The sequence below is a fragment of the Meleagris gallopavo genome, chromosome 13, assembly GCF_905368555.1.
Source record: "Meleagris gallopavo chromosome 13, MGAL_WU_HG_1.1, whole genome shotgun sequence".
Taxonomy (NCBI): Eukaryota; Metazoa; Chordata; class Aves; order Galliformes; family Phasianidae; genus Meleagris; species Meleagris gallopavo.
Genome location: NC_139416.1, coordinates 4,336,411 through 4,359,960, shown reverse-complemented (window position 1 = coordinate 4,359,960; position 23,550 = coordinate 4,336,411). Strand labels below are relative to the sequence as shown.

At 33.5% G+C, this 23,550-nt stretch overlaps 1 protein-coding gene across 6 annotated transcripts in view; it reads right to left on the bottom strand.

Moving 5' to 3' along the window:
* The window catches only part of RPGRIP1L (RPGRIP1 like), a 94,379-nt gene that overhangs the window by 43,064 nt on the left and 27,765 nt on the right, over positions 1 to 23,550 (bottom strand). For all 6 annotated transcript variants that reach the window (XR_014886050.1, XR_014886051.1, XR_014886053.1 and 3 more), the window contains exons 14-22: positions 23,368 to 23,485; positions 22,013 to 22,465; positions 20,785 to 20,936; positions 18,416 to 18,782; positions 16,841 to 17,055; positions 16,251 to 16,334; positions 13,686 to 13,851; positions 12,493 to 12,590; positions 4,573 to 4,756 (exon numbers count right to left, since the gene is read on the bottom strand). Coding sequence is in view for 2 of the 6 variants with exons in the window: in XM_085234649.1 (XP_085090775.1) it covers positions 4,573 to 4,756; positions 12,493 to 12,590; positions 13,686 to 13,851; positions 16,251 to 16,334; positions 16,841 to 17,055; positions 18,416 to 18,782; positions 20,785 to 20,936; positions 22,013 to 22,465; positions 23,368 to 23,485 (1,837 nt within the window). In the remaining 4 variants the exon portion in view is untranslated. The remainder of the gene's footprint in view (positions 1 to 4,572; positions 4,757 to 12,492; positions 12,591 to 13,685; positions 13,852 to 16,250; positions 16,335 to 16,840; positions 17,056 to 18,415; positions 18,783 to 20,784; positions 20,937 to 22,012; positions 22,466 to 23,367; positions 23,486 to 23,550) is intronic.

The window sequence follows — 23,550 nt, the reverse complement described above, 5'->3', positions numbered from 1 at the left end:
TACTGCTTTGTATTTGAAGGGATTTACTGTATTTTCTTCCACTGTGGAACCTAGTGATAATGATAACTTATGGCAGAATGCTTGTCCTTTTTGACAGCCTCAGTAATTTAATCCTCCTTTCCTGCCACAATATTTCAATAAGAGGAACAACTAGACCAATGGACTGAAGAAAATCCACAGCCTGAGGAGTATGTGTGAACGCTCTGAAAGCCATCTAATGTTTTCCTTTATGAACCAGCATTTATTCTTTTTTATTTTTTATTTTTTTATTTTTACCATTAATATGACCTACAGCAAATAAATAGTCTTGCTTTGGAAAAACAACAAAATAATAAAAAACAGAGTTTTAAGAAATTTTTTAGGAGGTTTTTTGGGCATCTTGTATTAAGAAAGCTGCTTATTTCTTGCACATGCTATCAACCAACAAGTATTACAAGAGCTTAAACTACTCCAAAAGATTATTAAAAGCCTGTATGGGAAAACTGAAAATCAGTATTACAAGAACTAGTAAAGCAGTTGCAAAAATGTTTGAGGACAGAAGTAGCATGAATATAGCTCTGAGTAATAAACATAGCTCCTAGGAACTTTTTTTTCCTTGTTTTTGAAGGCAGCAGGAGTTAGAAATTTGTCTCTTTTTAAATTCCATAATCTTTATTATTATTCAAGAGCCTCTAGTAACTCTTTAACTGTAGTAAAAAAGCAAACCAAGAAAGAAACAACCCACCTCTCTTTCCTTCTCCACATAAATTAAGGTTTATTTCTCTACATGTTGGTATAAAGCTTTAAATTATCTCATGCTCTCATATGTTATCCAATTTATTTGTTTAACAAAAGTTAATAATTTTACCAAGATGCAGAGTAATGGAATATAGATATACAAAGTAGAGATAAGAAGGCTCATATTTATTCCTTGCAAAGGAATTTAGAGGATCGTATCTCTATCAAAGAATTCTTCTAGGAAGCACATCTTGTAGAGCCACCAGTTTTCCCAGTTTTCCAGTTTTCTCCAAAGCTGCTTCTCAACTCTTAGGTAATCATTACTAGAAAGTAGTTACTTAGAGAAAATAGCCAGCACTTGAACCATACAATGAAAGCAATCTGCAATTCAGCACCTTTTCCCCTACTAGCAGGGAGCAAAGCATTGGTGCTTGGATTCCTAAGATTCTCCCCACAACATGGTTAATTTCTTGGACAGGCTAAAAGAAGCTGTTACTGCCATCTGCTATTCTTTTGGGTAAGTGCATGACTTTCCACATGTGCTAGCAACTCTCATGGCCAAGTACACTTGGGGCCATCACAGGAAACGATGGGAGGCAGCAGGGAGACAGATGGACAGCCAAGGAACTTCAAAGGAGCAGCCACATCAACAGATTCTTCCTTTCCCCAGAAGAATTCAAACTGGAATTTCCTAAGTTTGCTAATCCTGTATCTAAAATAATTTTAAAATGGAAATCTATTTACAAATCTAAAGAGTTTGAACTCAGTGGAACTCAGGCTAGCAAGTAAAACATTCAACACAAGAACTTCTTCCACATCTGGGGAAAAAAATGATTAACCATAGCAAAAAGGAACTTACATTTTTACGCAGTGATGAATAACTTGCTTTCATATCACCCCTTAGTACTGCTTGAACTTAGAATTATAAGATTGCTCCAAGGCACAGAACATCTCATGTTTCTATCCAGTTAATTGCAAAAATCATTCAACATTAACTTGTGACCGTTTGCATCTAAAATTATAATTTCCAAGTTCATCCTAAAGCAGCACCACAATCTGAAAAGCTACAGCATCCCTGAATCTTACTAAAAATCACTGCAATTCTAAATAACAACATAGTTGGTTGTGTTACAGAACACTACTTCCATAATGCAATTTCTAACAGAGCTAAATGTGCATGTGATGAAGCAGATAGAAGTTTATCACAACGATAAAAGAATGCCTCATATTGTGTTGAGCACTAATGGAAAAAAGGAATAATCACTGTGAAGCACGTCTACATTTCTGTTATGAAATTTTACCACTCCTTTGGTCTTCTTATACTCGTACTTCAAGGTTGTCCACATAATCACATGTTAATTGAGAAAGCTTTTTGATTAGTGATTTGATTTTTGATAAGCCTTCTTGTACATATTGTTACACATGAACCAAAGAAAGCAAAAGATGTTGAACAGATATAGAAACAATCTGTTGGTTTTTTTTAAACAAAAAAACCTGAGTCTTCTGTATCAGCTGAGGCACGTCTAAAACTTGAGCTGCTCAAATAAAAAATAAAAATATTTATAATTAATGATTTTGGAATACTTATGGATGTACATATTTTTTCTATGCAAAACCTAGAACACTAGCTTTCCTTCTAAGTGCAAAGCACATTTCTTTCTCCTGATGCAAATCTCATTTTTATTAAAGAAAATATTCAATTAATCTCAAATATTCAACATGTTGAGTTCTAACTAGACATGATAAGACAGTATTAAACAAAAGATGCCATAAAGCTATAGTAAACACACATGCAGATTTCATTACTGTTATCTTGCAGGCTTTCCAACTGACAATATCAAACAGGAGACTCATCTCCCCCCTCCCCCCACCACGTGCAAAGCTAATTTTAAGCAGAAATTGGCAACCAACATGTAAACAAAACTCCACAAATAATAACAATATTACTACAATACTGTGGAATATAATCCTGGAGAAACTAAGACCAAAACCACTTTCTGATATTTATTTGCTAGAAAATTTTAAAGTTTAAGCAGTTCTACAATTGCAAATAGAGAGCAAACAAAAAAGCAGTTATGAAGCCAAATTTTGATAGCAGAAATAGTACAATATAGCACTACCAGTTCAAGATTCATTAGGAATTACAGACTCTGCAAAGCATGATAGTGTCTTCCAATATCACAGCTTGAAATATATTTAAATTTCATAATTGTCTGAAGGGGCTGTAATTTCATTCCTTATTCATTACTGGTTCTTCTTTCCCACTTTTAACTTATCTGTTCTAACTTTACTATGTTTTGCAAGTTGTACTTTGTGGAGTTAATAATTAAAAAAATCTAATATTACACTTAGATCATATCCAAAACACGATCACAAGACTGGGTAAGAACTTTTTTTTAATGCTGCCTGAATGTTTCTTACATGCTAAACAACGACAACTCTAAAAGGAAGAGAAATCAAGTGCTAGACTGCTTTTGTTGGCTTATGGTGTTATTTCAATGTGGTTTTATAAATTTCATTTCAATAATTGCTTTCTGTCTAGCATATTTGGATAATTGTTTACAGCAGCTAGCAAGAAGAATACTGTTAAGCTAAAAGTTCTTATTTATCTGATGCCTTATTCATATGTCTCATGCGATGACAGGACTCCCATTTGTTTAAATGGAGGTAAGCCTCAGCAAATGAAATGCAGTTTGTAGTGTTCTCTACTTTTTGTTCTTTGTTTTTCCTAAAGCCATACAAAGATTAGTGTCTTCCTCAAAGATACAGAAATTAACTAAAGCATTTTAACCTATCCTATATTTTCCCTCATATGGGTATTTGCACAATAGCGAAGAAAATTCTCAATGCAACATTTACAGGGCGTTACAGTCTTCAACTTAGGGGTAATTCAATAATTTGTGAATATCAGAAGGATATAAGTTAATGGAAAAAAATCTTTGCAGTCTCCTTCTAAAAATCAGAATTACAGTTTTAAAGATCTGACTGCGATATGACTTACAAAGCCACTTAAAAATGAATGTCTCTATTAGTGGTGTTTCCAAATAGCAAAATGATTCATCTTCTCCAAGATATTCTCAGTTAAAAATACATTACTTAATTAATGCTCCAGACAACATGAGGCATCCAGACCGACTCTTAAATGTAGTAGAATTTAATAGCAAAAAAAAAAAAAAAAAAAAAAAAAGTTAATGAATAAGTAAATTGAAATACCATGGAATTGCTGGAAAAATAATTAGTTAATAGGAGCTGTTCCTCAATCATTACAACACTTCTTTAGATGCTATTAGTGTAAATTACATTACGTATTGACAAACCATTTTCAGGTGCTTTTCAGAAAACAGCATGGAGGATGCAAGATTAAGTAATTCGAAGAATACAACAAGGTATTAGTATTAAACACTGCTGAATAAACCACTTCAAAAAGTTCATACTAAGGGACTACTGAATAATCCCAAGCGATGGTCAAGTCCAATTTCTCTTTTGAACTGTTTTAGTTGTACATAGTTATAGGGAATGCTCACCTGCTGTGTCATCAGATACCATACCTACTTTGAGTTATATGAAATCTATTTTTCAAAATTCCAGACTAGCAGTATGCTTAAACACGCTGTACTATCATCATTTCTTACAGAAGCATAATTCAGTGGTTTATTATTTACTAGCTAGTTGCAACCCTAGCATTTCTTGAGAAAATTTGTAACAGTTCTGAAAATATTTGGGAACCAAACAAATACAACTGAACACAAATAAATCCAACTATCATATAAAGGACATAGACTTTACTGATAGGTTTTGATTTAGAAGAAAATTTAAAGAAGAAAATAAATCTGATTAGAAATTCGTTATACTTACCACTGCTATAGTTATAGTGAACCCTCTGTCCACTTGGTGGTTTTGGAAGTGACACTGGGGTCTCGTGTGCAGTGAAATTGTAAAACCTGCATTCTACAAACAGTTGTTGTATTGTTTCATCTTCTACAATTCGTGACTCAAAAAGACCAAGCGATATAATTTCAATCCGGATTTTTTCAGTTGCCTATTTAAAGATAAAATACAAATAAGAATTCTTTTTCATTTCTTGAAGTGTTACCTAAAACACATAAACATGCACGTGTAAAACATTGGGTGTTTTGTATAAACATTTACTGATTGATTTTGACATAGACACAATGAGATTCTAAAGCCCCAGGGTTTGAAGTTGAGAGTATTGCTGGAACAGATACTGATTTACAAGTGGTGTTGAAAACACTTTTTTTTTTTTTTTTTAAATAGTCATACTCTGCTAGAGAAGGATAAGCTGGGGCTAGCTTCATACATTAATGATATCTGAACTACAGATTTCAGTTGCCATTATTTCTAACTGTAAACAAAGTCATCTGTATGTTGTTCCCACAGCCACCTGAAATAGGCTCAGTAATACAAGGTATCAGACATTTGCCAATGAAGGAGAACGTTTAGACTTAGATGCCTACTGCAGACTGTTCTACAATTAGTTCAATAAAATCACCAAGTCAAATCACAAAGTACTTGGGCATATTAAGTAACACTGTACATATGGAATTCAATTTCATACACTGAACTTGTCCAGTAAAATCAAATACCGTTAAATGGTAAAATTAACAATATGATAATTAAGTATCCCAATTGGTCTCCATCAGAACCTTTAGCTAAAATGACATTTTTTCTATTGCTTATATGAAATTGTTTTGTATCACCTAGCAATGTCTGTATTATAAGTATATTTTAATAAGTTTTATTGTCTTTAAGTAGACATGTCAGATCTGACAGGTAGAGTCACAAATATTTCAATAGGTAACTGTGATTTTAAAAAAAGAAAAGCCATTACAATTTCAATACTGAAGTACATAGATGAGCATTCGAAGATGAGAGTCAGCAAACAATAAACAAAACTCCTTGCAGTACAGAAACATTTAAAAAATATATTTATATTTTCTTACTTTTTTCTTTTCATGTTCACAACTATATTAAAAATATTTCCCCTAGTAAATATTTCAATGAGACCTTATGGTAAATGTAGGTCATTTGAAGCAATGAATTTCATTCAGAAGATCAGCATTCTAGATTCAGTGTTAGAACCACAAATCAATACACTAATTTATTATGTAGATAGCCTATGTTTTTCCAAGCAAATTATATTATTAATCAAACTGAAAAGCAGGTGTATTCTATTGTAAAAATATCCATCATATAGAACAATTTCCATTGCTGTCAAGCCCTTTCAATATTTGATGAAGTAATTTTACCCCCTCCTTTCAAAAGACATTTCCTTTTATTATGTATCCTAAGACACTTTAACTAAAAACCCAAATCTGAATATTTCAATAAGGTTGTTTTATTATTCAGTAGATTCATGGAAATTTTACTAGGATGACAGAGAAAATTCCACACCATTCTGTCTCCACTAATACAGGTACATGGCTTCAGCTGGCAATATTACTAGGATTAGCATAGAATGATGAAATATTTAAAGGAATTTTTTTTTCTAAAATCTAATAAATCAAATGACTGCCAAATGTCATTAAAGTGATGGTCTTTGACTTGAGTATGCTTTTCATATTCAAATTTGAAGAGAAAGAGATGAAAGCCTGGAAAGGTTACTCAGTTTCAACTAATAACCTCAAGCACTCTACATTCACATGCATAAAAAATGAAATTGGCTCCATTGTCTAATCTTACTTCAGAAACAACTCTTTTCCTCTTGCACTGAACAGATGTATTAGCATCTGTGTTTTAAGTGATATGCTGAGGTTTGTTTGCCCCAAACTATTTAGCAGCTATGTCAAGCTAGGTTGTACAGGCTATAGTTTAGGAATCAACTCCAAATACCATAGCCTGTATTATAAAGTGGTTCTTTTACATCACTTAAACTTCTTTGACACAATTAACCCTTGTAATTGCACACTGTAAGTAAAGAATGTTATAGTTTTTTAAGAAGAGCAGGATAAATCCAGGTATTGACAGTACTGTTAACTCAGAAGAGAACAAATAACTCAGTCATACTATTACAAACTTGTAACTATTACAAAGTTGCAATTATTATTACTTCTGTGCTAAACACACAAAAAACAAAGCCCTCATTTTATTAATATTAAGCATGAGTACAGCATACAGAAAGGAGAACAGAAGCTGACTTAAAAAAAAAATTGCAAATAAAAATGCAGGACTGATAAAGAACAGCATAGCTACTATGTCATATTTCACTACTAATACAAGTCAGTCATATTACATGGCCTATGGTGAAAATATACATAGCATGCAATATATGATAGGAATTAATTTTTAAACAACTAGTTACACTTATACGATGTAGGCTGAAGTATTTCATTTAAATCTTTAAGGTTTTCTGCTTTGTTTTGCTTTTTCTTTTGCCTTGGTCTTATTTATTAGTTACTATTCAAGTAAAAAATGGACAGCTTGTCTTAATCAATATTTTGCACAATTATATTTTGAAAGGAGTAAAATTCTTCTTCAAATATTTTAAACAGAAGTCTAGTAAGAAATTTCCTCTAACAGAGAAATTGGATATACCTATAAAAATAAGAAGAATTCCAAAACAAAACCTTTCAGTGATTACTTCTGAGAAACTGGTTCAGTGTGAGGGAAAAGAAATATGGGCAAGATTCTTAGTCTATGGCAATATTCCTTCTTTCTGTACCATTTTTCATGTCAAGATGAACATCTTCTATGTTCTTATTTTTCTCATAATCGTGTAGATGTGAGGAAAGAAAGAAGGGTACAGCAATACTCCCTTTTCATTCTTCTAATGGATAGGATTACAGAAGGGCTCTCTTAAACAAGGAGTGACCTCTTTGTCACCCTGTTTAATAGCTGTTTTAGAGTCAGACTTGCTGTGAAGAAGGGAAAGGCACACACAGCCCTCATAGGATCTCTGGCCTTTGCCACGTGCTAGGAGTAGAACACAGCACTACAAAGCACAGCAGCAAGGTTCAGTGCAACCCAACCAACCTCTATGAAAGCAGTACTGTTGCAGTCCTGTACCAACCTATACCCACCTATCTACTGCACTCCCTCCAAGACACTTCCTTTTTTTGTTTTTCCTTCAGTGGTTAAACACTCAACGTTATGGTACCAGATAACTGAGTATCAAATACCAATAGGATCAAAACTCAAAGCCAGTTAGATACACATTAGTAGCAACTGGTCACAAAACTCCGTAATTCAAATGCTCTGTAAAAGCTTTAACACATCTTCAATTTCTGAAGCATGATCCCTAGCTAACTAAGCATAAAAGACAAAAATGCTTAATAAAAAGGAGCACTTATTCTGTTCAGCTATGTTCATACTCATCAACATTTAAACTACAGAAATAAGATTAAACAAAAAGTAACAGTAATATGTAAAAAAAGCCTACAGAAAAACAAGCGTGACAGGATTCTGGCTTTTAGATGCTCTTTCTCTTTATGTGGATCATAGACATTGATTTGATTTCAATAATATATTTAAAAAAAAATTCTACTTGAAATAAAAGCCATTTAGGAAAAAAGCTTGGATAGGAACAAAGTATCAGTACAGCATTTCCATTTGCTAAGAGGGAAGTTAGAGTGACAAAATACAACAAGTGGCATATTTTTAATAAAGTTATTCTTTTATTTAGATGCTTAACCCATTATATTTGTGAAGGATTCCCAATCTCCCGTTATGCTTTGTTCGAAGAGAATATAAAAATTAATGGAACACGACTCTCCCTTATACTACCCACAACATGAAAAAAGTTCCTGGTAAAGTATTCCAGCTAATGAAAACCCACATTTAGTTTCTAATCCCATGCTATGCTCAAGCTTTATCAGCAAAAACCACCGAATTTTGTCCTGGATTCTTTCTCTTTTTTATTATAGTTCCTGCCTAACAGTGACCATACTACAGTAGGACCATAATACAGCCCACAGTGATCTTAAAAATGGAGAACAGCTAATGCTGATTTTTCATTTTAGACCCAGCAGTTCACTTTGAAAATAGTGACTACAACATCTTAATAAATAACTCACACTTTACCTCAATAAACAGTTCTGTTTCATGAGTTCTCATTCTTGTTTCGATAAACTAACTGTGGTAGTTATCTTACTTTTCCAGTTTCTTCAAAACAAAAGCACTAAGCAGCTAAGGTTAGATCTAGACAAGACTAACAAAATACTGAAGAATTAGTATTTTTGATAAAGCAGATACAATCATACCAACTCATTTACACTGCAAAATTCTAAAACCTTAACATTTTAGGTCCATAAAATTCAGCCTGGGTCAGTTTAAGAAAAGCACCGAGTACTCAGGAATCTCCCTAAAGGTACACCGACGGTGCTGAACTCCTGCAGAAAGTAAGTTTAAAAGAGGAGTAGAGGAAGACAAAGTTTAAAATAGCAAATGATGCCCAAATCACTTTTTCTTCAAGGAATGCAGATATTTCACAGGAGGAAGTGCAATATTTAACGAACTGTACAAAAAAGGCACAATAAAAGGAAAAGTATTTATAGCTTTCCTATACATAAACTTTATTTATATATTCCCAACTTCTCACAATCATTGCATCGCACAGATGAATCACAATCAATTGCTGATGCTTGTTAATAGTTTTTAAGAGACTCCAGCATCTAAATGAAACCTGGAGATGTAAAATGAACCGACAATAACAATTTTCAATAAACCTCTACGAGTGCAAGATAATGCACTCTCAGTATCTGCAGTGAAATACAGAGATGTAAACACACCTAAAGAAAAAAAAAGTGGGACCACCACCAAATGAATTGGTTTTGCCAGTAATTGCCTTATGGGCATATTTTAAGTTGGAAGCTGACAGCAGTAAATTATATTGTGGTTACTGAATGCCATATTACCTCCTCTACAGATTAAGTGCAGACATAGGGGTGAAAGGGAAGAGGAGTGAATGAGAAAAGAGGTTTTTTTAATATAAAGACCATGCCAAAGAAAATGTAAATTTCCAGATTTGATGTCTATTTTGAGGATCTGAAACAAGGCTTTTAATCAACGTATTATACATCAAATTGATAATGTTAACTTCTGATTATTCAAATGTATGAAATATTCATAGAGAACTGTCCAAACTTTTACATTTCTCAGACTTCTTTTCTCTATTAATTATCATGCCTGGAAGCTTTTCAGTAAAAGCAGCAGCCATCAGCCTGACTGAACCTGACAAGCTAGCAAGGCCCAATTACACTGGCACTCTCTGGCACTTTGATGTGCTGGAAACGAAAAGAGATAGGGGCAAATTGTATAGCACATTATGCTAATGACTTGATTTAATCCAGCCACTAAACTTTATGTAGCCTGTTAAAAAAGATGCTAACACTAATTACACCACTTTGGAAAGGAAAGAAGGGGACAAGCATTTCATACCGACAAAGTGAAGCTCATAAATGTTGTAAATGAAATGAAACAAAATGAAGTAATCTATGATTAATTATACATCATAGACAAGAAGAAAAGAGAAAGAAGCAAGTGGTACAGCTAAGTAGTGGAAAATCTGTTAGATTCCCTTTATGATCAACATATCTGAGAAATAACCATGAACTGTCTAATTTGCAACATGCAAAAAAGAAACACTATGATCTTAAGTAGCTTAAACAGTTTGGCATACAACTTAGATTCATAGGATAATTAGCATAACAATCACTTAAAATCACAAGACTTATTTACACTGTTTGATTACCAGCAGGATACTTATCTCACAAGATAAAAGGCATTGGTTTTTAATCTTTTAAAAAGTATCAATTCAGTACCAACTTTCACATGCTGTATTTGGTAAACTAGAAATTTCAAATACATCGGTGCCTAATTTTCAAATTAAATTTGTATCACGTGCTGCCTTCATAGCCTATAGATTTAATTTTACTGTCTACTCTCCTTGCCCTTCGTTACCTGATGAATAGATCTACAAAGAGGGAAACTTGAACTCATTCTACTCAGAAATGTTTTTACATGGTTTTGATAAGATGAAATAGAGGATGACAAGGAATGCACAGATAAACCCTATTATTATTGTTTGAGTTGGTAGAGATGAGTAGCAGTCATTTAAGTTCTCAAAGTTCCAGATGGAAATGCAATGTTTATACATAATGTATGTTTTCAAAATGTTTCGTTTTCAAAAATACCTTCTTTATCTCCCTTTAGTTTATGTAACTGGTGGCATTTAGCATTTCTAAAACCCTTCTACAGCTTAAAAAAAAATAATGCAATATTTCTCCTGGGAAGCATTGCCTTAAATTGCTATTTACTTGGCTAGATTTCAAGCAGCCTTTACTTAAATAACAAACAGAAAAATCAAATTACATCTAGGTTGACAGGATATAACAGTATGGTATATCCTTACTCCTTTAAAAGGAGACTAAGACAGACCAGAAGTCTTAACTATTAGAAGTATTGCAATCAATTTCAAGTGCTAGATGTCTGCTTTTCAATATTGTTTGGTGAACATTACATAAATTATATTATAAAAGTACTAAGTGGTCCCATATTTATAAAGAACTATACTACTGAAATACTGTTCAAAGTAAATTTTCCACAGTGGTACTATGTTGTTATATTTCATATACATTTCATATACTCTATGCTCATTAATTGCAGGTTTTTAGGACAAGCCAAAAGAATTCTACTACTTTATATGCACACAAATGGAAGCACAAAAAATGTACTCTGAAATGATACTTTACCTGCACAAACTTTTCTGAAAACAATTCTTTAGTTCTTAAATTATTGTGAAGTCAAAGAAATCTATTTGGCTGCATTGGAACATATGTAAGGTTTCGATACTATTAGCAGCCTCAAGCTTATGCAATTTTAACAACATTTAATCAAACGAATGTACTGGGATGAATCAGTAGATTTACTAAAGACCTTGACCAATTATTTTTTTTTTTCCTCTTTTCTCAAAGCATCAGAAGTAAAAAAAGACACATTTTCTTAAGTGTGGCAAAGACAAGACTGAAGGAGGACTGAACAATGAAAAAAAGGTCTTCAGACATTCATATTAGAATATGCTTAGGGAGATTTTGTCCTTACTAAAATTTGATCTCAGATTTACACTAATTAGAAATCTGTAGTTCCAAGATTTTGTTGGTCATAACAAATGCAGCACAGAAAGATACCAGTAATTATTAATAAATCTCCTAATTTTCTACAGTTTGTTTTTGGTTGATTCAACACAGGGAAGGATAATATATGGAAATCCCAGCCATGGGAACCAAGGTTTTTCTGGCAGAAAAATCAAGTTACAACACTGGTAACAATGACAACAAACCAGGTTGCTAAAGAACAACAAATAGAGTTAAAGGAACCAAAATGTTCAGAAACATACAAAAACAAATCATGTCATAAAATAGAACAGTTAAGCTGGATGAGACCTTCAAAGGCCATCTAAGTTAAACTGCCTGCGCACATCAGGGCTAATCAGAAGTTAAAAATACCGGCGCCTTTCTCTCCACTTTCCATCCTCAGGAGGATGCAGAGAGCAATGAGATAACCTGCAAGCAATGTTTCGTCCAGAAAACTCAAGTGGGCCACTCCTCACAGGAAGTGCCTTCCAGCCCTTTTATGAACTTTGTTGCCCTCTGGATGCTTTCAAGTAACTTAACTTCATTTATATATATATATTTATATATTATGGAATCCAGAACTGTACACAGTATTCAAGGTGAGGCCATACCAGTGCTAAACATATAGTCAGGCTTGACATCTTTTTTTCTTAGACTTAGCAGATTGCCATAAAACACTCCAACTGACCTGTATAATATTCTTGGATATTGGACTTGTAACAATACAGTCGTCGCTGTCAGTTTCTGATTCAACGGAATCATCTGTGTATCTATCATCTTCATCTACTAAAAAAAAAAAAAAAAAAAATTGTTTAAAAAAAAAAAACACTGTCTGCAGTGAACCTGAGATTTGCTGGAAAACATGATAGTGATATATTAGCTACTCCTAATAAACACTGTACAATAGTGTCCATTAAAGCACTTCCTTGTGGAAGGCAGGAGTGGCAAGCTGACAACCTATTAAGTGGACTACATTGTTGTTGTTGTTCTTATTTTCTAAAAAAATATGAACATTTCCAAATTAAAGTTGTTAAGTACAATGATAGAAGTCCTGTGAGGAACTTATGTATAAATATCAGTTAGTTTAATAAAGGATATGGCCTGAATTTGTAGCTTTCCTATGATTAGCTTTAATACCATACACAGCCAAAGAATTACTCCTTTTTTTCTTAAATCAAGTAATTCTGTAACACAGGTAGATTACTTTCTAGAGCCCCTCCTTTCAGGCCCCTCCTTTCTAAAATAAATTGCTTAAAAATGCAACAGGGATTCAACATCTTGATTTCTAATTTTACTAATGAATTCTTATGCAGAAGCTGTAAAGAACAATGTAAAATTTTAACATCCTGTTTGTTTCCCTATTTTATATATGGCTTATTTTACTAACACACAGGTTAGCTCAAAGGTGGAACAGAGTGATCCAGCTGTTATAATCTTGAAATAAATCTGCTTCTTAACAACTTTGTCACAGTTGTGATAAGGCACACTATCCTTTCACAGTCTGAAAGGGTTTCCAATATCAGCACCGGCTATTAGCTGCAGACAAGAGGAGCATATTCATTAAAACAGTCTTTATAACAATGTAGTTCTAAGAGAGAATATGAAGACATTCAAAATAGAAGCCAGCTTTCTCTTAATTTTTTATGAATCTGGGTCAGATACCATATTTTTGCATTCAATTACAATACAGTTTCCATTTGGGATGAAAATAACACCACCATATCCACCACCCATCTACAGCTAAAAAGTACACCAGAATATCATTTCTGTCATGAACCTTCTCATAATGAGGCAGCTCCCACTGCTAGTAAGAAATGAGAGGAAAAAAAGAAAATGTAAGAGACAGATTTATTAAAGAAATATATAGCCACTTATTCCTACCTTCTGATTCCAGTTCTTCAGTTATTTCTATCTCATTTCCAGAGGTAACTGAGCCTTGGCCAGATAGCTGCTCTTCTGGCAAACATGAGTGGTCGTCTTCTTTCTCCTGTTGAAGTTCTTCATCAGTCTCCTTCACCTTAACATCTGCTAGACTTTCTTGTTTAACCTTACATATTACATGCAAAATAAGAGTAAATAATATCATAAAACATATCTTGCAAGTTATGAAGGTTTAAAACGTGAAGAGTTGTCACTCACATTCATTATATATGTATATGCCTTATAAACAACAATATTGTTTTCAGTATAAGAAGCAACGAAAAGTTTTTATGTGCAGTAACAAATAAATGGTGCAGAAGACAGACAATTCTCAAACAAAAGAGAGGCAGTAAAAAAAACTATTTTGCTATACCACTGGAACCAAAAGCTTGCCAATTTCCCACAAGAATTTACTTTCACAATCAATTGGATTAATGCAGTATTTGACACTTTGCTCTTAGAATGCTATGTGTTCAGCAATATTCCAAAGTCACTACATTTCTGCTTCATTTCCCACCCCATTAAGTGATGATAATTTTTTAAATCAAAGACAAAAGCTTTATCCAGACATAGAATGAAATGAGTAGATATGCCTGCCTTTCTAATGACCAAAAAGAAAAGTCACAAGAAGGGATCACTTTTTTCCCTTCATATTTCACGTCTGACTTAAGAGATATTCCATAATGATAGCACAGTTTTTAATGTATGACTGATGACATAACGTAGATATGGAATTCAAAGGCAACATATTAGAAAGAACTGCAAAAATGGAATAATTTCATACCTCCAATGCATTTGGACCTGTTGGATACTACATAATTAAAAAAAAATATAGGTATGAATTTACTGGTGGAGAAATATTTAGACAGGAAATTACATTCTCCTTTGCTTCTCTGCATTAGTATTACTGTTTCTACTTTCTGCTACAGCTTCCACCTAAGACACTGGAGACTTCTTACAAATGGTTTGGGACTTCAATGTGAGACAAATCATTTATCCAATTTTTAGTAAACCCTCTTTCCCCATAATTACTTGCTTAAGATCATAGAATTATTTGAGTTGGAAGGAATCCTTTCAAGGTCATTTAAGTCCAACTCCCCTGCAATGATCAGGGACATCTACAGATACAGGTTGCTTAGCCTGATCTTGAATGTCTCCAAGGATAGGGCATTCAGCACTTCTCTGGACAATCTGTTCCAGCATCTCTCCATCCTTATGATACAAAACCTTTCCCTTATGTCCAGTGTAAATGTCCTCTGTTTTAGTTTGAAACTTTTTCCTCTCGTCCCATCGCAATAGACCCTGCTAAAGAATCTGTTCCCTTCTTTCTCACATGGTTCCCCTTTAGATACTGATCTGTTCCATTTGTCTTGCATGAATACATTCTTGCAGTCACCACAAGATTCAGACTTCAGAGAAAGTCCAAGTATTTCATGACTTAGTATTAACAGAACTCTTGTCTGTAACCAGCCATTGAGATTCGCATTTTTAAAGCCAGGACAGTTGCCCACCCATTAATGAACAACTCTTGCTAAAGATCAAATAGCTAAATTTCTGCCTTAGACAACTATGCTTTGTGAAAAATTATCCAATTTTAAGAGGCTGCTGTTCAGACAGCTGAAGGTGTTGTGCCTGTAACTATACATCTGACATCTCAGTTGATTTCTCTCATATTGTACTTCATTCATATTTCTAGTCTGTGATATAAAGCTCAGAACAAAGCTCTAGTCATAGTAAACTAAGCAATAGCAGAAAGAGCTGTGAATTGAAAATGTATGTTACAACTGAAAAATAAATCCAATCAAAGTATTTGCAAATAGAAAAAAATCTTCACAGCTAGTTTTTAAGAATGCATAAGTTATTTGCAACGTAATACTAACAAAAATATCATAACATTTTATCATTAGCTGTTAGAGAACCAACCATGAATTACAGGATTTGATTAATACAGTGTCTAGCTAAAAATCAAATAAAAATTTAAACCACGTTTCAGTTACTTCCATGCAGATCCTTTTAGAGTACAGAAGGATGTGCAAAAGACACTTTATTCCATGTCTTGAAATATAATTGTTTCCATAGCATGTGTAGCTGCAGCTGATAAAACTTGTGCAGGAGTGACTATGAATGGTGTCAAATTTTGTATCCCATTGGTACAACACTACAAATTGGTTTCAATCAACTTAATTTCTACAGTCACTTATATGTTTGTGTGAGTGCTTAATTAATTAAAGTCACTTTAATAACCTGGAGAGCTAAGAAACAGTGCAGAGACTGTTCATCAGTCCTGTGGGAATCTGTTCTAAACCCATGAAAATGGAAGCTCAAAAGCTGTGGAAGACAGCAAACAATTTTGAGGGAGCCTGTATTGTTTTCCATCTATGCAGTACTACATTATCATTTACTGCCTTGGACATACCACTTTTTTTAGCTGACTGTTCTCAATTACAAGCTCTGCAGTTTGCGCACACTGTGACCTAAGAAGGTCTCCTTGCTTCAATATGCACAAAGACAATACATTAAACTTACTGTCACCTGTACTGAACTGGCATTCACAAATGACACTTTCTTGTCTGTTGGAGCTGTACGGCGTCTTGGTTTCGGTATGGGGACCTATCATACAAAAATAAAGGTGAAGTTCATTTATTGGCATATTTGAATCATCTTGAGTAAATTCTGAGGGACTCTAATTTTTCATTTTATACAAATGAAATGGTCCTAACTTCAATTCTAAATAGGAGAGATGATGTAGTCTTTCTTCGAATAACTTCCCCAAAAATTGAGATCTCTTTCAGAATTAAGCCACAAATGAGCGTAACACTCTACAGAACATCTATGGAATGCAAAATGAGTTCCATGTGAGAAATTATTGTAGGACTATACTAAGCAGTATCATATATCTGACAGAATGAGTTATTACTGCTTATCTTCAGAAAGTACTGAATACAAGAAGGATTTTACTTCCCAATGGAAGTCCAAGACAGAAGTTACATGAAGCATTTGTACTATGCATTGTTTTACAGTAAGGACAAACCCTGGTCATCAGAGAAGATCTAAGTGATCTGCTGTAGTAGGTCTTTTGTATCTCTTAGCTTCTTGAAGTTTGTTAAATTACTTACTGTCACTAATGAAGTTAAAGAAGGAGAGAAGGTTGGAGGTTGCGTTTCCTGTTCTGAAAGTAATTTAGGTGCCACTGATTTCTTATTTTGAATGTAATTCTCCGAGTCTAAAGCCGCTGCGGCTCCACTTGGTGGTAGGTAGGCAAACTTCCACTTTAACACAACTCTGATAGCACCTGTAACTCTTCTTTCAGAATCTGTTATTTCAAATGTACCTGACAACAAGTAGTAAATTTCATCTGAATAGGTTGCATACAGTGAATTGCAGTGCAAAGCAAAACATTATTCAAGCACAACAGTTTTTGCAGTCCTCATTTTAGAAAGTATTTCATTATTGGAATAAAGCCAAAATATTGTGTTTTTTAGAGTCAAGTATACCCAATGCAATATTGAAGATATTCGGAAAGACAGGATTTAGAATGAACAGGACTATTGTATCCTTTTAGAATGTCTTGTAGGTTCTCAGGTAACCTAATACAAGATAAGTAATTCTTACTAACATGGTTCAAAATTTCTAACTTAAACATTCTCATTTTCTACTAATACTTATTTTTGTTAAATAAATAAATTGATTTTTAAAATCTATCCATTGCTAAATATTTACCAAAGAAGAAACATTAAATTCTCTTGGAATTTTTCACCTATTTTCCCTTTCTGTGAAGGTAATTATAAATTACATTTTACAGTAATCATATCGTAAAATTTTCAATAAACAACTCCATATGCATCTAATAGTTGGAAATAAAAAAAATCATTAAGTAGGTTTTGTATGATATATACCACAGCAAATTTGTAAATGATATTAATTTGTGGGTGAAGACAGAGCTGCTTTCACACAGAATGGAAAAATAGGCCTGACAGTCATGAAGTTCAACGATAGCAAATGCAAAGTCCTGCATCTGCCCCAGAATATCTTCAAGAAGCATTAGAGGCTGGGGGTTGATAAGCAACAAGCAGCCTTCCTTGCAGGAAAAAAAAAAAAAACAACTGGTCCTGTTTTGAGAAACTTAATAGGAGCCAGTAAAGCTGTGTTTTTGCAACAATGAAGGCCAACTGCACTCTAGATTCTATCAGCCAGAATGCAGCCAGCAGGTCCAGAGGAGTTTCTTACTCTATTTAACATCTATGAGATGGCATCTGGAATACTGTGGCCTCTCCTGCACAAGAACAGACATTGACACATTTGAGCAAATCAATTGGAGGACTTCCATGAAATTCAGGGAGTTGGAGCACATGACATAGAAGAGTCTCAAAGAAGTGGATTTGCTTGGCCTTCAGAAAAGGCAGCTCTGTCTACAGCCACTACTTGTAGAATGCAGAAAAGATGGAACCATGGGTGCACAGCAGGAAGAGGAGAGCCAACAGATAAGTTGAAATATCAGAAGGAAAATGTGCTTTTTTTTTTTTTCCCCAATCACAGAGGAAGTCAAACATTGAAACAAGTGTCAACCTCAAAATAGATCTCTATTCTTTGAGATACTCCAAATTTAACTAGGCAAAGTTCTAAAGATATTTAAAAGATATATTAAACAACACGTGAAGATTTTGTTAGGTTTGAAGAGATCAAATTCTTACCTGAGATAGATCTGTTAGATGCTAAGGGAATAAGAGGCACGTTGGCTTTCCCTAAATAGCCATCTTCTTCCATTTCAGTATCATCAAATACGTAAAATGTTAAGGATTCCCATTTCAAGTATTGGTCTAACTCTGCAGTCATCGGCATTTGGAAACACATACAGTCATCTATTTCTGGGTTGCTGCTGCTAGGAATGATGCGAGTATCATGGTATGCAAAATCGAAAAACTTGTAAACAACATACGAATTTGGCTGAAGATGTTTCTTTTGGGACTGCAGACGGTTACAACATTTTATTGTAACAAGGAGTTCATTTAAATCGCCATCTGTTGAAGTGCTGACTTGGGCAGTTCTGGGAATTGGCTGCTTTATATGAAAAAGAAGTTCAATTTAAAAATTAGAATTCTTATGTTGGCATACTAAGAAATACATACATAGAATAAATAATTTATCTAGATGACAACCCAACTACTGTTTAACTTTCTATGCCAAAATCTAATTAGTTCCATAAATTCAACTACAACCCTCTTCGATTGAAGGTGTAAGGATTAATCCTTTCAAGAATGTGATTATTTGCCTAATTCTTCTAAAATACTGTGACCTATTTGCCATTTGATTATCATAGTAGCAAAGTATTAAGGATGATTCACAACCAGTGCCACTTTAAAACTATGGATTCTGATTTTGAAAGCTACTCTGTGTCAAGACAAAAAGAACTGTAGTTCTTTATATATGTACTGTTCAATAATTAAAATAGCACAGCAGATTTGCTTTCCCTTTTTCTTTCTCCAAAACCTTTATGTTAACAAAGAAATGACAAAAACAGAAATCAGCACACAAAGAGCAAAAATACATGTTTAAATTGGAATAAGAAAATTAATAAAAATTAAAGAACAGCATAAAAGCCCAAATAATACAACTGTCTTTAAAGAAGCAATCCTCAACTACATTCACCTCATAAGGCTCTGCTTTCTTTTATGGTAATGTGTCACAGCTAATTTCATTCACTGTATGTGATTATCTTGCTTATGGAACTCAGAGTTCTGTCTTGTGGTATTTGGGGGAACACGAATCAATTTGATTTTGCATGATAAAATGGTAAATATTTTTATTAAATAATCCACAATGAAATTGGTAGAGACAGTCAATCATGACAGTTTCAGATACTCCTGAATATGTAACATTAGGACTATTATTTCTAGCTACAAACAGAATTGGGAAAAAAAGAGTCTTTATAGCAGTTTATGTACAGTTCATGTTTCCATGATTTCTGCCACTCATGAGGGACAAAGTTTTATATTGATATGTTTAACAAGTGAAAGCCTAAATTTTGGAACACACAACTGAAGGTATTTCTGCAGATCCAGACTAATAGAATCTGTAACATAATGTAACCAGCTGTGCCATTTCTACATGACTTTCAGTTTCTGCTATGAAGCATCTCTGAGAACTGCAGTGTTTCAAACATCTACTTTAAAAGTTGTTCATTTCTGCAATTTCTCCTGTTCTATTTTCTCTTTAACAACCAGTATATTTCCATTGCTTGAATTTCCAGTTTTAGAATAATTACAACAAAACGCTCTGTTCCATGTGCCTTATCTTCCATCCGTGTTTAGATTTGTAACATAGCTAAAAATAACAATAAAAAAATAGAGAAAACTACAGATTTGAGCATTTAACAATGGCCAGATTATAGGAGTTAAAAATACCTTTGAGTAAAAACTGATTTAAAGCAAATGTTACATTGTTGTCAAGCCCAAAGATACTCTAAAAATATCTACACTGACCCTTTACAGAATTTGTACATCATAGTTCCCAGCATACATTACGGACTTGGCACAGATTTTGGTTTAATATAAACTCACACGGTTGTATAGTAAAAAACATTGAAGTCATGCTAGACAGAGTTGTTTTTATCAATCAGTTTAGCAAATAAATCACTGCCACATAAAGCTTTATATCATGATAATTCTCTTCATCGAGTAATAAATGAAATACAAATAAATAGTGAAGTTATCTCAATGCCAATGTATGCAAACATTATGAACTTTTAAAACTTTCTGAACAATTGCTTCATCTATAATAGCTCACTGAGACCTGGCTGGTTTAACATCTCATAATCCACTATGATACAATGTAAATGAAATCTGGCTTTTACAGGTTACGAAAAATAGATACAATATTTACATAATAATTTCGAATATTCTAGTGACAGAATCTATAAAAGTAAGCAACTGAAGTTTAAGCAAAACTCCAATTCAGCTGTGCCAATGTGGAAAAAAGGAAATGCAACGGGGAAAAAAATAATCAAAGAGTTTATTATGTAATACAAATTGTATTACATAATGTAATACAAAACCAAGCATACCTGGAATGATGATTCGTGTTCCCTCAAATTGGGTGTTATATACCCTCGAGCTTTAGACTTCTCTTTGTAAAGACCAATGGATCGATCCATAGGAGCTCGTAACCGGATCCAGTATTCCAAAGTACCAAAATCTTCGATGTTTCCATTCACTCCTAAGGAAAGATGGGATCACACTTTCACTTCATCTTAAAAGGACTTCAAAACAATGATTTAAATTAAAAGAAACAACAACAACACATCCCAAAGCCAAACCAATACCCCATTGTAGATGCTATTATTTGAAGTATCTTCTAGTGTAACCAGACCATTTCTGCCCTTTCGATGCTTTCTGAGTATTAATTATAAGCAGACCTCTTACCTCTTCAGACTTAACAGTTGTAACTACAACAACCATAATTTCTTCTGTTACTTATAGATGAAGGATGAGGGTAGATAACTATGACATTTGGGCCACGTATCAAGCACTGATATTTGATAGTCTTATGAAGCAGAAACATTTTAGTTTTTCATGTATATTACACTAATCAGAAAAATTATATATGTGAGAGTAAAACAATTTAGTTTCATTTAAGTTCATTACAAGACCTGATTGAAAGTATTTTTTCATAGTTAAGTAAGTAGGGCCACCTTGTATAAATAATGGTCTTAGAGAATGAAGGAAGCCTGCATTAAACAACTAAACCACAAATAATATATAAAACAATAATGAAAAATGAAAAAGAATGTCAGATTTTGGAAATCTTCTCTGCAGTGTTCATAGAAAAACTGTGAAATATTAATAGTAAAACAGTGCAAACAAGAACTTTGCTCTAACTACTTTTCTCCATGCTGTTATCATATAATTATATTGAGAAAGGTAATACTGTCTTAATAAAACCACCTTTACTTACGTAATTACACTTGGTAAGTAACTTCTATACAAGACAAAGAATCTCCTGCTATTTCAAGACAAGATTCTCTAACGCTATTTTCAGCATGTAGTAAACTTCTAATATGTCACATTAGATCATTTTATTAATGTCATCTTTGTACTCATTGATTATTGGGAAAATTGTACCTGTTCTAAGAGCTAGAATCAACAAGAAATGCTGCACATCCAATGTAAAATTTTTTTTTAATCCATTCCTTTTTCTTTTTTAATAGCAATACATAAATTAATTGTTGGTCAAATATAGATTACTGGTCACATTATCACACCAAACAAAATACTTTTTCATATGTTAATTACCAACTAAATCTTCCGTGCTGTAGATCCTCCCATTCTGTTCCAGAGTTTCATGGAGTGCCACCTGGCATGCTGCAACTACTTCATGATCTGTGCCATATGCATGATGAACCTCAAGAGTGACACTGTTACTCTTTATGTAGTGCAAGAAGCAGTCATCAATCTCTACAAGATACTGAGAAGTAAAGTCATATGACTGGGTATTTCCATGCAAAACAGGAGTTGTTTGAAGTTCGAAGTCATAAAACGCAAAAGAACAAAAAGTTGCAGGTTCATGGTCACCAAAAGCATGCACAGCTGCGGAAGAGAAGATCACTCTGCTGATGTGAATTTCAAAAAGGCCCTCTCCTCTTTCTAAATGTAGAGTTGCATCAAATTTATTGACTGGATTGCCTGGCAGTATTTCTGGTCTGGATTTGTACTGTTTAGTATCATAGACAACATCTCTCAGTTGGGCTGCAATAAATAAAATGGGAGTTACAATATGACTGTTTAAAAATCAGATATAATTCATGCTTGCTCAGAGAAGTATAATTCAATTACATTAGCAATATTAAATTCTTAAATAAAAACAAAACAACAAACAACCAACACACATTGCACACTTCAAATCAGACATCCATGGTTAGCTTAGCATGCTCAAAACTTACACAATGCAGTTGCATCAGTATAACACAGATTGCTAGAAATTAATAACAGTAAAAAAGCCAAAATGCAGAAGCCTTATATGATGATCAAAGTAAGTATTTTTATGCTAAAATTTAGCAGAGACTTAAGATGTGTATTTTTGAAAGGTTGAACTACAAATGATATTACGTGCTGAGGAAAGAACAAATAAATGCTTACGGAATTAAGACATAAATCATCACGCAGTCCTTTAGCACAGAACATGCAACTTGGAGACAAAATACGATGAATGTTGTTACATTAAGCTTTGTAAGTTATCCCATTTCGGGCTTCCATTTACTATTTATACTATACAATAAGGTCATTAAAACATAATTTCAAATTCATGATGTTAAAATATTCTGTAGGCCTATTATGCCATAACTTTGAGAATTTGTGCAACATACAAAAAGTTACATAATTACTGAATAGCAAAATTAAAAATTTGACCACACATAGGTAATTTAGCAATCTACCTTTGGCCACTTGTGCTGCAACAGTTGCAGCATAAAGCACCCTCTTAACTTTTATTTAATAAGTAACAAGTCAATAAAACACCCTATAGATAGCGGGCTAGGGAGAACCTGATCTTTCTTTCTGTTAGTTTTAACAATTACAAGGTGGTTTCACCTGATGAATAAATTTGCAATCTAACAATAAAAAAATTGAAGGAAAATATGATTCAAAAATACCTTCAAGTTTTCTGATGCATTCAGCCCTAATATCAAGAAGATGAACATACTTTTCTATTTTTAACTCATAGCCTTTCTTTAGATTTTCCATCTTCTGTGACATTGCCTCAAATTCAGTCTGAAAAAAAATTACATGTGAAAAGGACCACTGAAGCATATCTACACTGATATTGTACATGCTTT